The sequence below is a fragment of the Aphelocoma coerulescens genome, chromosome 7, assembly GCF_041296385.1.
Source record: "Aphelocoma coerulescens isolate FSJ_1873_10779 chromosome 7, UR_Acoe_1.0, whole genome shotgun sequence".
Lineage (NCBI taxonomy): Eukaryota > Metazoa > Chordata > Aves > Passeriformes > Corvidae > Aphelocoma > Aphelocoma coerulescens.
The window spans coordinates 29,385,823-29,402,537 of NC_091021.1; the positions used below are offsets into that span (position 1 = coordinate 29,385,823).

A 16,715-nucleotide genomic window follows, 5' to 3' on the forward strand; every position below is an offset into this window, starting at 1 on the left:
TTTTGGTCCTACCACAAAACTAATTATTCACATCTATTTTCAGCACTGTTGTGCATTCTGCTTTGTCCTTGTGGTCAAAAAGAGAAGGCTATGAAGATAGATGCTGCCAGGTGTAAATGTAGAAGCAAAACTGAAGGACTTCAAAGCACTCAAGCCAAAAATAACACAATTTCTGTTTCCAGAGTCCAGAAAGAATCAAGCCTGATAGGAAGGATATTTAACAAGCATCTAAGTGCAGAACAACAGACCGGCAGAAAACCAGTTTATGGAACATATTAAAAGATGAGTGTGTCTGCTATAACTGGAACACAGACTAATGAGATCTGAAAAGGAAAGCTGAAGTGCTCCTTTTCTGCAGCCCACTCCACTTGATAAATAGACTTTCATTCCACTGCACTGGTCACAGATGGTGAAACCCTCTACTTTCTTCAACTCAAAATGATTCTGTAGACAGTCCTCAGCTGGCAGACCAGACCTGGCTAATGCCATGAATTTATCTGACCCATCAGATTTAAATCTATAGAACATAAGAGGTTGCTTTAGTTGAAATAGGCTTTCTGCACCATACTTTTAATTAACTTCTGGCTCTGAATTTCCCCCTCTGAAAAGTTCAGGTTGCTCACACTTTCCAGTTTTCTGTGAACTCTGAATCCAAATTTCTCCAGTCCAAAGGTCACATTTTCAAGTGAAATGGTTTCTGGTTTCTGTGCCTCATTTGTGAACAGTTATCAGAACTTGCAAAGCAGACATAAAAATAAGCAGTCCTAGAAATGCTCTGAATCAGTTCCTGGCTCCATAATCTCTGCCTTCCATGTCCAAACAATGATAAACACAATGAACTTCTCCAGAAACTACTGTTGAACAGCCTCCTAATCAGATGCAGACAGACTGAATCCAAGCCTAACCAGCCTTAACTGAAATTGCCCACTGGTGCTGGCCTGAGCTGCTCACCCTCTCCGAAACCCAGACCCAGACCTGCTGACCTGCATCCTTTTGACATTAAGGCTTACTGTCTGCTTGAGGAAGCTTTGGAAATCGTTCTGGTAAGTGTCACAAGTCCACCTGTGCAATGCTTCCATGAACATCAGAGGAAATGTTTCTGTGAATAAAGGGGAATTGTATTTTTATTTCTGTAGGTTTAATTTAGTCCCACTCAAAACCAGTCTGACACATTTTAGTAGTGTCTCAATCCAAATGACCTTTCCCATATGAGCAAAATTTACTCCAGAAAAGGGTACTGAATGATGGAAAAATTACCAGTGCAAGCCTTCCAAGCAAACATCAAACTCTATCTTAGGTTTCACAATAGCAGCTGCACATCTGCTGTTGCATTGATTAGTTCCTTGAAAGAGGCATTTGGTTCCTTGAAAGAGGGATAAGAATGCCTCTTTTAAGGAACTAACCAAGGATGATTGCAAGTCCTGATCAACTAGAATAAAAGTCAGGTTAGCAGATGAGGATACAAACCAGTGTGAAGCCGACATGAAGCCTCTGACAGTTTGAGCAATGTACATTGTACTCCCACTCCCTTATACGAGATCCCATGGATCACGTGAATGAGGCAAACTGTTTTTCCAGGTGAGCACCAAAGCAGTTACACAGCATAACTGCTGCATAGGATTCCTCCCCTTGCTGTTTGAGAGCTATCAAAACCAAATTGGCTCTACAAAACCCAGACTAGACTAACAATTTCCTCCCAGGTCTATAGCAATACATGGGGATTACAGGATTTTGAGAGCTTCTCCCTGCTTGATTACGAGCTAGATTACTACAATAGCAGTGAAAAAATAGTGGGTCAAATTCTTCTCCGTTGGGGGCCCTGTCCAGCTTTGCTGACGTCAGTGTTGCCATTACCCGATTTAGCAGATGATTGCTGGAAAAGAGGATAATAGTGACCTGCAGTTAAGTGAAACCTTCAGAAGGAGGGTGAACCCTCAGTGCCTAATTCATGGACTCAAATCCAATTCTCTTTGACAGAGCTGCATTACTGACTGAGGAAAACCTGTCCTACTGAGCTTTATTTTAAATTTCAATTGTTTCTGATTTTTAAGAAGTAGAATTGGCACAGAACCAGCTACGGCATCTGTTCCTCTAGGCACCTGTTCCCCAATTTTGATTCCCAAGTAACAAGATCTATTGTAAGGGCAACTTGGAGACATAGAGAGGAAATTTACAATGCAAAATGCAAGGAATTGTTTGATTTAGGACAGGGGGAATAGGACAAAGAATTATTTTCTGATTGAATAACCAGGCTTGTAGTCGAATGTTGTTTCATTAGAAAACAAACACCAAGCAATCAAATGTCATGTAGAGGGCTGTGCAGAGCTCTAAGCAGGACCACAAGGAATCAGGCAGCACCTACCTGAAAGAGCTTGTTCTTTATCATGCCAGCCATATCCAGGATCCCTTTTTATAGCCTTGTCTCACATCTTTAACATCTCCATGCAGTAGTATTTCCTACACATATATAATCTCTATTTGATTTTATGTCCATTTTTTACTTTGCAACTAACAACAACTTCATTGACAATTTCACTGCAAATTAAAAGCTTCATTAGCTGTACTCAGACTCATGACAGAAGCATGGTCAGACTGAAATCAGTATTGCAATCTTCAGGACTTCCTCTTTCTGTTCCTAGATTTCCTAATGTTAAACTTTTCCAGCAGCGGAAAAACGGAAAGAAGTCTGCCAGGCATCTACATGGCACTCAGTAATCCCATTAGCCACTCTGCTCCTATTTGATTGTAACAACTCAGAGGTACCTTCTGAAGTAAACCTTCCCCAAAGCATGCACCAGTGAAACAAGCTAAGCTGTCATACCAGCCAGTGTAAATCAAGCATGATGGCTGTATGGCAGCCTCAAGATCCAGCAGCAGGACTTCCCACAGATGATTAGATCTCATGACACAATTAATGCCTTTTTTTTTGGAAGCCAGACAGCATCAGGCTGTGTCAAGTCTGGTTATAAGACCTCAAAAATGGCCAACGTATTCTGGGCAGCACTCATGATGAGAGAATGCCACCATGGTACTGTTGTACAGCAAATTGAAGGGTCATTTTGTGATGTAATGTCTAACATGAAAAGTTGTGGATGCCCCTTCCCTGGAATTGTTTAAGGCCAGATCGGATGGAGCTCTCAGAAAGCTGGTCTAGGGAAAGGTGTCCCTGTCTATGACAATGAGGGTGGAACGGGATGGTTTTTAAGGTCCCTTTCAACCCAGGCCATTCTGTCATTCCATGATTAATAAAACTTCAGGATGAGTGCTGGGTTCAGTGTGGGTGCTCCCTCTTACCAGTGAAATGGCAAGTGCTCAGTGGGAGCAAGAACAATCATTGGGCTGGAAAGCACCAACTAGGGAACAAACTTGAGGAGGGAATCAGAGCTGTGCAGAGATGTGGTAATAGTGTTCAGCTGCAGAGAAGGTAATTGTAAAGGAGAGAAAATTAAATTCTCTTCTATCTACTGTGAATAACTCATGCAGTACCATGGTTTCAAACTGAAGTGAGGAAATGTGAAGCAAAACATCAAGAAAAATCACAAAACTGTTGAAGAGAATTCCCATCAAGTCTGTGGGATTTCCATCCTTTGAGGTCTTTAAACAAGGGCTAGACAAGTATATGCCAGCAATGTTGGGGGTATAGCTGGCTCCTGTAGAAAGGAGGGAGATCCATGGCATGAAGATCTGTGCAGCCTAGATTGGAAACTTCCTAAAATCTTTACCTCTATCTCATATTATTCTTATATTATTTATTCCCTATACAGTCTCCTAATACAGACTTTTTAATATTGTTTCGATATTTGCAAAGGATTTTGTGCTGCCACTCCAGAATGAAAAGCCCTGAATAAAATAATTAAAATCTCTTCAGGAAAATCAGGGATTTCACAAGCTTCTTATACAGCCTGTTCCTGGTGTCTTTTTCCTAACTTAGACCTTCCTTTCAGCAAATTAAGATGATTATTTTTAAACCTGCCCTTTACAGTCATGGAGAATGATTTATCATTATTTTTTGTCCTTATAAACCTTCCTGTATTTGAAGGCTTTTGTTTCTAATAAGTATTCTCCCTTCTAGGTTAGAGCAAATACTTCAACACTTCTTCAGAGGACACACTGTTGAAACTCTGCTAATTTGTGATTTTCTCCACTGGATTGTCTCTAACTCATCCACATTCTCCTAAATTATTGTAATCTCAAACTGGATGTGTTTTTCTGGATACAAACTTAATAATGCTGAGCAGAATAAAAGATGCAAGAGAATAATTTGTCATCTAGAACAGCCCTGTAATTTTGGAAAGTATCAACATTTGCCTTTTTATTGCTGTTTACAACAAACCTCTTTCAGTTTACAGTCAACTACAATCTCCAAATTGGTTTTTCTTTAATAGCAATTTTGTTTTGCTGATGAAAACTGAGACATGAGTATTATTTCCAGAAGTCTAAAATTCATCAATATTTATAAAAGCCCTCTGAAATATATACTGGGAAAAGCAAAGTATTTCTCACTGGTGTATAAATATTGTTATAGCTATAAATATACCTGTACTCTCAAATGGTTTCAAGTCCACTTATTTTTGACCCTTTTGCAATTAAAAACTGGACTAGAGAGGCAGTGGGGAAGACAAGGCTGGTGTATGGAGCCATGGGGGGACGAGCAGCACAGAAGTCTCCATTTCCAGAGGGATACAGCCACTGGTCCTGGACTGATTGCTTTTGTTTAGGAAACAAGAAGGCAAGCTGTAAAAAGCAATAAAAATAGAAAGCAGCTCTGCTGCTCTGCCGGACTGTGGCTCTGTTCATGCTCTGTATACAGCCATTAAGCTGATCCTGTGCAGGTTCCCCTGCCTGAGGACCAGCTCCTGCAGCAATGTGGGCTCCCAGGAGCTCCAGCAGAGGCTGCCAGCTCAGAGCAAGGCTCTTTGCCCTCCCAGGGCATTTGTATCTGACCTTCCTCTCTGCACATTTACCAGTCCTTTCGGGGCAGTGGCTCCACCAGCTAATGGTGCTCAGGATCAGCAGTGTGCAACACTGGTGTCTCTGGGCTGCTGCCTCCCTGGAGGCTCTGCACAAGAAAGGCCACTGCTAAGTGATGGGAAGGGAAAAAGAAGCATATGTGATGGTCTGGAGAGAAGACCAGTGCACAAGGAAAGCGCCAGGCTGTTGGGCTGGAGGGGATGAGCTGACACAGCTGCAACCTCCCCTGACTCAGGCCCCAGTTAGCCAGGGTAGGAGTAGAAAAGTGACTCTCGTTTTCCAGGACACTTCAGATTACCACTGCATGGACATGTGTAGAGTAATTTGTCTTATTCATGTGTGCAAGTGCCTGAAAAAACTCCTGCGTGCACAAGGGAAAAACTTAACCTAGAAACATCATAAAAATCTGCTGGACCTGGTGCAGGTTAAGCTCCAAGCTACAACGTAGAGAAAAGCAGGGACCAAAGGCTTCCTCATGCCACTGACTGGGCTGCCATTCCACACAAACCTGACCAGATGCACTGGTGATGTGCCCAGACATGGCAGCACATTGAAATTCTGTGACAAAAGAGGAGGAGGAGGAGAAAAAAGGGAATGTATGGTTACATTTGATGCTAATCCATCTCCTCCAGGACTACTGCTAATATATCCTAAGAATAGAGACAGCTACCAGAGCCAGCATTCACTGGAAAGAAAAATGGCCAAAATAATTCTGTTTTCTATTAAATATAACAGTGCCTTCCCAAAAATGCAATTCAAGGAACTTTAATGTTCTCTTTCAGGGAATTGTAAGTGGAGCCACAAAAAAACTCTCTCTTTTTTATCTGAAAATGTGGTTGTCTTTAAAATGCAAAATGTTTTACATTTGTGACAAAACCCAGTGCCCTTCATCACCATCCGTATTATTTCCTACACACAAATGTATTCATATCTACCCAGCAATATAATGGAACTGCACATCACTGCAACATTACCTGGCTCCTGCCTGAGGACTATTTCACAATTACTCTTATAAATACCTGTTTTGAAATTACAGAGCTAAGGAGTTCCAGATCTTGAAGAGAAAGGCAATGTTGCACTGCCTGCCTTTGGCTTATTACTTTGACTAATCCAACCTTATGTGTTCACAGCTTCCAAGAAAAAAGGGTACATATAATAACATGCAATGCATCTGGGGGAAAGGTGGGTGATGTGGAACAAGGAGCACATTTTCAGGAGGTTTGAAAGCTGGTGCTGTTTACCAAGATCAATGACATGTCATCCCAGAGGAGCACCAATAAAAGCCTCTGTAGTTCTGCTGCCCTTCTGTCTCTCTGTGTTTTGTATTTCTAAGCAGGCAGTTTGCAGCCAGTGTGCACTCCACATGCATTAAGCACACATCCATGTAACACAGCGTTAAAGATTAGAAGGTACTGTGCAAAGCTGGGTGGTACAAAGAAATGCCTATCTAAATCAGAAGTTAACACAGAGAGAGTCAAGACAGGAGATGAAGAAATTGTTCCTGTGATCTAATCACTAAAATGTCTGTCTAGCAGATATTAAAATGGGGAGGCCATGGGGAGTGGCATGTTTGCATTTTCACTAATGCATCTCAAACATCACAGATCTGTAAATCTGTAAATAACAGATTTTAAAAAGTAGTCCATAGGAACAACAAAAAGTCTAGCTGAAAATAATACATCTGAATCAGGTTTCAGTTGGTTTGCAAGAAACAGCCTGATGCATGCAACATCAGCTTCTCAAAAAAGACTGTAATACAAGAGGCAGTGCAGAAGCAAGTTGAGTAGAAGAGACTTTTTGAGCTGCTGAGTTTTCAAAAAGGCAAATAGCATTACAGAGAAAGGCTCAAGACAAGGGAAAAAAAAGTAAGTCTTTCCTCCTACAAGTGAGGGGCAGTGAAGTTTCTAGGACTCAGCTTGGTGTTTCAATAAATAATTATGTTTTTCCAACTGAACAACCAGCTAGACACGGCAAACTGTAATTAACACCAAGAAGCATAATACCATTTGGCAAGCATACACCTTGTTTCTGAACAGGAGGCTTCAAGAACCCCTTAAAAGCTATTCAAAGAAACTTATAATTATGTGCTAGTGTGATTAGTCTCTTCTAATATTGTCATGCCTATTGAGCACACCCTATTGAAAAGCCCACATAAAAAATGCACAGTTCCACTGATCTGTATCCTCATGTCAGAAGCCCTCATTTGGAGATCTGAGAAATGAAAGAAACATTACTATGGAGATTAAGAAATTTGGTTTAGCACTGTAAAATAATATTAAGATTGAATAATATTAGCACCAACTATTAATAAATGTGCCAGCATTTCCCTTTAAAAGATACCATATGCAGTTGCTTATAGCTATGCCTAAATTTTTAAGCTGTGGGATTGAATCTCATGTTTATGAATTTTTTGAATACTTAAAGGCTTTGGTGACCTGGAGGAGAACTTTGACTATAGACAACAAAGTGAGCAACAAATAGACACTTTTCACTGTGCATGAAGGTTCAAAACAGCATAAATAAAGTTATAGACCAATCTGATTATGCATGCAATTATAGAGGTACTAAATATTTGTGTCATTATTAAAAACAGCTGCTGTAATATAAACTATCTTCTTAATCTTTATTGCAGAAAACAAAGATATCATCTAGTCCTTTATGTAAAATAAACCATAAAAGTCCTCTCAGTGCAATTGCATTGGTAATTAGCTCTTGTTCATTTTAACGTAGAAAAACCGAAAGGTACAAGAAAGAAAGGAAGATGCCTGCTACCTTAGGCCAATTAATTCATGTACTCGAGAATGTATTCTCCAGAGTTAAACACAGCAGTGACATTCCTGGGGCCCCATGAGCACACATGGGAATGCAGCTTAGAGAGGAGAACAGCACCTGGCTGTGACAATGCAAGCCAGAAACATCTGCAGGTACCAAGCTAATAGAAATGTATGCCAGATGCCTCTTGAATGCTTGCATTACGGAGCAGTTTTTGCAGATAATCACCTCTTCTCACACAGCCATGATGAGTGTTCAGAATGTGGGAAAAGTCAGACAAAAGAGCCTTCTTTGTGCCATTCAGCTTCCTTTCCCCTCTCAAGCAACCTTGTGCCTCATCTCACAATCACTCACCTCCAGATGTACCGATTATTGTTATTTCTGGAGTCAAAGTAGAATTTTTCACCCCCATTTGGAAAACGCCCTCAGGGCTGTAAAAACCTTCAGACACAGCAGGAGGGATATATAACACTGTGTTAAGAAGAAAATAAATTTATGTCCAGAAAGCAAGGCATTACCATTCTCTTCATCTCCTTGGAGACCTGGTGACCTCCGAGGTGGTTATAAAAGGGCCGGTCAACACCCCAGTGTGGCGCGTTATGGCTGATGGAATTGGCACGCTGGCGGTTCATCTTGGCTATCGTGGCTTTCTCATCTTTCTGGAATACAAACCAGAGAGAAATGCATAATAAATTTTCAAACATTTACATGGCAGTTGTTCTCCAAAGCATCTTTCACTTCTGATCTCTCACTCCAAAAGCTGGCTTTGCACCTTGAATGTTATGAAGCTGCCGCTGACCAGAAGCAGTCGCAGTCCACCATTTCATTTTCTTCTCAATTTTTAGAACACTTGCCTCTAAGTGGTACCCATTATTTTACTCCTTTACTTGTTCTGAACAACCACCATTACCTGTGTAAACATGGGGAGCATTCCAAAATGGAGACATCTATTTTCTTTATTAGCAAATTGAATCAAACTGAATAATTTCAGATAGAAAATTGCAGTTCCAAGGTGAGATACTACACAGAGGGTCCTCAAAAAGCAATCAGTTACAACTGGAAGAGAAATGACACACTGAGTGATCTGGTTGAAGAACAGGAGCCTTGAAGGTCCTTGAAGCTATGGAAATACAGGACACTTTTCTCCATGGGTACAAGCAGATAATTTTCCACACTTGCAACAGTATATTCCCAGACATGCTAAGGAAAGCACATAAATCTTTCACACAACTGTGTATATGTTAAGGGTGATGCAATTTCAGTGTGTGACAAAATGGTCTTCCTGACTCTAATGCTAGCTTCCAATTTCACATTGACACTAATTCTCCTGAAGTTTGGACAAAGTCTTTGGTTTCATTATCAGGGCTTTGACTGTTAGCTATAAAGGGAGCTTACTGTGAGGTTAGCACAGGATCTGTCAGACAGGTTTCATTCGAGCTCAGTGCCAGCCACAAGAACACAGAAGTGCAGCATGTAACTAGGCTCAACAATGGGCAGATTAGGTCCTTATTTTGAATATAGTCCCTAGCCAAAAAGACAGGCAGGTTTCCACATGGAATGTGTTCTGCAGATAGAAGTCCCTCTATCAAGGGCTGCACTGCAGACTGGCTCAGGGAGGATTGTGTGATTTACCTGTACTGACTCAGAAGGCAGAGGGGTGGCAATTATTGTATCCTTTCTTAAAACAGACAACCTCTGGAGAGCTTGAAAATTCAGAAGGTAGAGATAGTTGTTTATTACTTGAGAGATTAAACTTTTTCAAGAGAATTGCTGCTTCAATGACATTACAGAAAAAAACCAGACTTAATAGTTAATTTTGGATTTCCAGACAGCTGAGTTATTTAAAAAGAAAACCTCCATTGCGTTCAACTCTAGAATTTTGGTTCAAGTGTTATTTGACAGTACAAGTAGGTCCACTGCTTTTCTTGCCTGGAGTCTGCATTCCATACCTATTTATTTTGATTCCCCACTATTCAGTGTAACTTGTACTTCTCAGGAGTTTGCAAAATACCTGGTGTTATCTCCATGGTAACCACAGAGTTAAATGTCAAGTGCTATGCTGCCTTAAATTAGGGTTTTTAAAAAGACATTTTAAAAGGCTTGCTGAAAGTCAGTGCTGGAGAAAGCTGCCTGATTGACAAGCATGGGAAATCATCTTCTCTCTCCTTGCAACGAAGAGACAGCTACAATGACAACAGCTCACCACATGGGCACCAAACATCCCTGAGCACGGGGGGCAACAGCTTCATGGCCACGGGCTGGGGACATGGGGCCAGTTGTGACAGGAGCCCGTGCCCACACCCAGCTGGCCCCGTGACAGTGAGCACCAGTGGTCCTGCAGCTCCAGGCTGCCAGCAAAGACCTTCTTCACCCAGCCAGGATGACAAGGGTAGGTTCACAAGGAAACCCTGTGGAAGCAGACCTAAGGGAGCTGTCAGCACCCCGGGATGACTGTTGGGGGGGACCATAGGTGCTCCCACATCGACACCTCCAGGACAGCAAGTGCCTCCTGTGTCACCTCTTCCCCACATTGAGCCCACCATTGGTTCGTCTGCAATGGCTGAAAATTCCAGCACTTGGCACCAGCTGAGTTTCACATGAGCACTCATGACAGAGCCACTGGATAACCTCCAGGAGAGACATCTTTTAAATGTTTCTAAAAATACATTAATGTGATGAAATGCTGATGTCCAGATTTGAGTTGGTTTGAGGTTTTGTTTTTCAAGAGTCACTGCTCTTTATACTCTTTGCCATCATTTGTAGTACTTTCTTGTGGTTGTTTTTCAGTTATGCAATCTTTTTCATAGCTATGCTTCTTTCTTTTATGATGTGATGCCAGAAAAACTGGTAGGAAATACAGTTTCATTATCTCCAAGCAAATAGATATTGTTTTTCAACAACAGAAGTGACATTGTCAATCCATTTTATTCCAACTTAGGGAAGGGTTTTCAACCAAATGTAATAAAAAACCCCAGATGTTGAAACTAGTCTGGGGATCCATAAAAGCAAAGCTATTTGGTTACTTTACAAATGCCTTTACATCAACAGATGATAAAAATGATATACAGCAGGTTTTTACCCCATGAGTTAGTAAATTTGGTTAGAATTTGAGAAAAACCTTAATGCCAAAGTCCATGAAGGCATACTACCCCTCTCAGCCCCTGAGTGATCCTCGTACCTGCTGCAAGTGCTAGTGAGTCTGAAGCATCACTTGATGAATTTGAAGGAAATAAAAGACCTCAAATGTATTGATTGACACATCTGGATTGAGGTAAGGACAGGACAAATGGGTAAACGTGATTCTGAGATTGTTTCTAACCATGAGGTCAGGCGCCATAAATTTTCTATGGCTTCATGAACTCTGGCAGTATTTCCCCCCCACCTCTTGTAGGAAGTTCCCACTGGATTGTGGACTGTGTTTCGCAGTATTTCCAATCAGATTAAAACTCATATATACAAATACAGTGCACTTTAGCTTTTCCACATTACATAATGTGCTACTATATCATCTTGAACAATAGGACTTTGCTGTTAACATCAATAATTATTATACTATTATTTTAAAAACTTGAGATAATTTATTTTCTGCAAAATCTCTTGTTCCATGGGTGATGAAAATAACAAACTCTAAAAATTAAGCATTAGATGGGTCACAGCTCCTCTGTGCAAATTTATGAGACTGCCTCCTCTGTTTCTTCCTGGCTAAGTGACAGCATAAGGAGAACTTGCACACAAGGCTGCCTAAGGCATAACAAGACTGGAAAATAAGGATAAAGAAAGAGAAGTGGTGATGCCCTTCAGTCCTACTCATTACAGGTACTACCAACACAAGAAAAAGGTGCAAAAGTCTCTGACAGCAATGGGGTTTTCAGATTTTAGGTGGATAAACTCCAGAAAGCTGTTGTGGGAACTTTTCAAATCTGGACTCACATAGAGACTGTAAATCTGATTCCCAGGGGTTTTATTGTGTTCCCACCACCAGTTCCCACACGCTGAGCTGCTGTAATGCTACAGCAAAACTGCAGAAAGAGCTGGGGTTTTCTCATACTTATCAATTGAATCAAGAATGCCTGTTACCTCTTTAGTGTGTGTGATAGGATTTTCCAACCTATTGATCACTATCAGTGCAACAGTGAAGTCTAATCATAGATCAGCCATATCAGATTTAGCTACATATTATTCTTTAAATTGTCTTGAAGTCCTTCTGACATCAGGATGATGTTTCTTGTAGTGTTAAATTCTCCAAACCACTGCCTTCATAAATCTACATGAGTGGAACCCTGCTGAGCTCTGATTAAATGTGCTAAATTGAGAAATCATCACATTAGATTGATTGTGTTTTAGGAGACTCACATGCTCAACATTTAAAGGACCATTTTGTTTCTTCAGCTGGATGGAATTCCAGGACGTTATTTAGAAAAGAATGAGAATTGTTTTTCTAGGAGTTACAGCCAAAGTTTTGTTGAGCTGTTTTAAGGCCACCATCAACAATCCTTTTTGAAACTGGTGTGTACCTGCTATTGTTAAAAGAAACACCCAAGTGTAATCAATTGAAAGACATTAGAAAAAATAAACACTTTTTCCCCTTTCAGACTTTGTGCACTCAGCACAGCATGTTTGATCAGCAGTACTGCTCATCTGTTTTCAGGCACATTTTGTTTCTACTTGTGTTCAAAACAAAGCATTCCCCTAGATTTCTGACAATGTTGAGGACGATAAAACTAGGTGTAAAACTATGTGCTGTTAAAATCCTATTCACCTTATGGTCTGTTTCCCACTCCTTCAAACACACACTTTTCCTTCTCAGAGTAAAGCTTTCACCAGTGATTAGAAGTGCTGGGAAGAATAGTTGTGATGGTTTTTCAAATTAGTGCAGCACCTGATCTCAGAGAAGAGCAGAATCCGAGCAACAACCACCAAGTGACATGCTCCTGTACAAACACCAGAAACTGGGGCAGCCCAAGAACTGGGAATAATAAATGGAGAACAGTAAGAATATCAGGGAAGTGATAGGATAGCAATAATGACTGGGACAAACGTTTTGAATAAGATTCAGAAGGGCAGATATAAAAGTTGTGAAGGTGGAGGACCAGAGTTAAGCAATATGAATGCTACAGTCTGCAGGGTGAGCTAAACAAGCCCCATGTAACATGAATAAAAAAACCCCATTCTGTAGAAGGGTAAAGACATTGTTGTGCAGGCCACTGCAATACCTAGGGCTTAAGTCTGGGAATCACTAAAATGTGGGGAACAGTTTTAGTAATTCTAGCTGATAAATTGCTGTTTGTCTGGAAATACAGACTTTCAGGTAAAGAATGAAGTCAGTAAGGAAGAAAGGAAAAGATCTCCTTGGAGAACTCCTGTATTTCTTCCATGCTAATGTATTAAGTCCATTAGAAACACATATCCAAATGGTTGTGAAAATTAACTGAATAAGAGCCGAAGTCACCCTGTGTAAATCACCCATGTGAGGATAACAGAAACTTAAAATTCTTCATTACTGTAGAACTGAAGGAACAGATTGTTTCTCTCCAGGTAATCACTACTGCCACAGTAGAGGCAAAAGGGAAGAAGTCGCATAAGCATAGGGTTATAAATGGAAAGCATTGAATCACAGAATCATTTAGGTTGCATTGAGGATCACTGAGCACAACTGTAAACACAGCACTGCCAAGTCCCACTAAACCATGTCTGGAAGCAAAACTTAAGTGTCATATGCTGAAGTCAGAGAGACAACCTCCATTCCAGATCTGTGGAAAACTGCCAGATTCCATTTCAGTTCTGGTAAAAGATATTTTTAATAATTATTTAGTCAGCGATCATGACACAGAGCTTGTAGAGCAGCAAATGTTGGGTTTGGATTAACAGCCTTGAATCCAAGTTTCTCTAAAGAGGAAAAAATACAGTAGCTCTCACTGGCTTTGTTTCTTCCATAGAGCATTTGACAGAGTGCTGTGCTGGAGAGTAATGGCTAAGACAGATGGGGAATATGAAGCTGGGAAAAGAGCTGGTTTCTAGTGAAATGGCAAGAGACAGTGTTGAATAAAGAAGTATTAGTCTAGATGAAAGTTACTAGCAGAGTTACTCAGTTACTGCTCTTGGGGCAGATTTGGGTGAATTTTTTCTTATATTACCTGGCAGCAAGTGAGCAATGACAGATTTGGCTAACGAGGGAAGCAGAGGTATATTTGATAGATATGAAGAAGTATTAGCACCCAGCATTTGAGGACTAACATGGTAGAAATGGAACTTGAGACATTTGAGTGTACAAAGCACATGGTCACTCCCTTAGAGATCACAGACAGAAATTTCATTTCATTATCAGGAATCACATTAGTTCATCACAGAATAAATAGAAGACGCTGAGATAATCCAACTTTGCAAAAGGTAAAGGTTTCCTTTGATGAGCAAGAAAATGTGAGAGCTTGTGCTTGTCTCTTCTTTGTTGTGTGAAGACATTAGAAGAGTCTGTCTCAGGAGAAAAAAGGAGAGGGGACACAATTTCTGGCAGACACCAGACAACCAGAGCAACTAGGTTTTAGAGCAGCCCACTGTTAGCACTAATGGGAGCAAACAAACCACAGCAAAAGATTCAACAGACCTTTATGGCAGAACCTGCTAATTTCATCTTTTTATATGCTTCACAGGCAAGTGCTCACCCATGAGGGCAGCTGAATCAGAGGACAGGGCAAACAGAAAGGTGAAAGCAGATCTGGAGGTAGAGATGAGGAGAAAAAAAGTCTAAAAAGACTGGGTGTTAAAACTTGGCATTTTATTCTCTTAATAGAAAGCAACTCTTCTGCATACCAGACAGAAAACAACAACTACGTTTTCAGCTCTAGAGATATTATTAAGGACTGAGGGAGCAGAATCTAGCCTTTTCCCCCCTAAAACTACACCAATTATATTCCAGTTTACAGCAATTTTAAAAAGGACGAAGAAAAAAAATATTTTCAAAGAAGCAGCTAGTTTCAGTTCCTGGAACAAGAATATTAGATAAATGTTCCTCCCACTTGCTCTGTGCTCAAGAAATGGTATTAACACAGTGAAAAAGTCAAAAAACCAAAAAAGAGAGAAAATTCAAAGTTGTGGCTCCCCATGGCGACAGTAAGCAGAAAGGGTATGGAACATAAACCCTTACATTTGATATATTCATCATAGCTCATGGTATTGCTGGGTTTTGATGGCTGTGGGGCTGATGAACGAGGTATCCAGATAATTCAAGTCTGCTGTGTGAACTGAGGAACTGCTCAGGCAGTTACTTGGATCTGCTCTCAGGCCAATGCTAATTCCAAGCCTTATGCACGAGGACAGCAGGAACCCAGACACAGCTCACAGGAACTCTTTACTAAGTGAGGTGAACATTTTATGGCCATTACTGGAACAGAATGAACTGAAAACCTGGCTAAATACATCACAAGATGTCATTAAAATCAAGCAGAAATGAAAGGAAAAAGTAAAGTACCAGAATTTTGCTGGCCATCAGGCAAAATGTTCAAGACTGACTGAACTGACAATGGGCAAAACTTCTGATCTCACTTCTCACTTCTGATCTTCATGTTATGTGAAAAAGTTTTTGAAGAGGGAGCCAACTTTAAACACTGGAACAATGGTTGTCAATGGTGGATTTCCCATCCCTGGAAGTGTCCAAGGTCAGGTTGGATAGGGCTTTGAGCAACCTGGTCTAATGGAAGTTGTCCTTGCCCTGGCAGGGTGCTTGGAACAAGGTGATCTCTAAGGTCCTTTCCAATCCAAGGCATTCTACAGAAAGATTCACAAAGAGATTAAAAAATAGCTATGGGAGCACAGAAGTTGCAGCAGTATGGGCAAACCTCAAAACTCTAAACACCTAATACCCATGACACTGGGTAGCTGCTTTTTTATGTTTCATTTTAGCCCAATAATTACATAAGTCATGCAAATGTCCCAATTTTTAGCCCCTCTGGGACGCAGTACATTACAGCAGCATTATAGTAGCACTCAGAGACTTCAGCTAAGGGCTGCACTATGTAAGAGAGCTGCAATAAATACATATAAAGCAGTGAAAGAATGGCCCATTTTATTTTACTATGGCAAATCAAGGCATAAAGATGGAAGTTCCCCAAAACCTGGAATTGAATCCACGTCTCTTATGATTCTCTGTCCAATCTCCTACTCAAAATACATGCCATGTTCAAAAATGAAGTCGGGTGCCAAGCACTCTGAAGTCTCTGTTTCTGAGGTTTTTTGTCTATACTTGCAAGCAGCAGAATCCTGATCTTATGGCTTTCTCTTATGTCCAGAGAAACTTTCGGTTCTCCACAAGAATACGCAGACAGCTTGGTGACTGCATGATTTAAGAGGTCAGTATAGGTTCTCCACTCCAGGAGATGGGGTCTGACCACAAGGGTATTTTGACTTACATTCCTAAATCTTCCCAGCAAAGAGAAAGCGATTTAGGTATAAACACCAGCTGGTCCATTGACAGGCAGTGATGCTCAGGAATAATAATCTTGCACTGCAAGTTCTAATCCTCTTTTGAAGATTGACAATTGTTAATGAGATTTATTTTATGAGCAGATAGAGACCAAAACATCAGCTTCTCTCTTTAGCAGATGATAAGGGGTTTTCTTGGAGATTTTTTACACAGTATCCATTAAGGAGATTTGAGGCTTCCCTTCTCTCAGGAAATGAGGGAATGGTAGCAAAGTACTTCTGTACAGGTGTTAGTTATTCAAATCAACCATGCTGCTGGAACAGGTCACAAACTCTAATTCACTTAATCTCATGGTAGTCCTATTTACAGATGTGGGAAGGTTTAATTGGTTTTAGATTCAGAAAAATATGAAATTATTTTCAATTCAGGCCAATCTGTATATGCTTGCCCATACTGTAAATAGCAAAGTAGTGGCTACAGTGCAGAAATTACTACGTGAAATATTATTGGTTATGCTCAACTAGATCAAAAAGGTCCTTTTCTAGTATTTCAGTCT

The 16,715-nt window shown here is 40.6% G+C and overlaps 1 protein-coding gene across 1 annotated transcript in view; it reads right to left on the reverse strand.

Moving 5' to 3' along the window:
- Positions 1-16,715, reverse strand: part of ADCY5 (adenylate cyclase 5) — a 205,305-nt gene that overhangs the window by 35,554 nt on the left and 153,036 nt on the right. Inside the window, exon 8 of the mRNA XM_069021086.1 lies at positions 8,262-8,402. Coding sequence (XP_068877187.1) covers positions 8,262-8,402 — 141 coding nt within the window. The remainder of the gene's footprint in view (positions 1-8,261; positions 8,403-16,715) is intronic.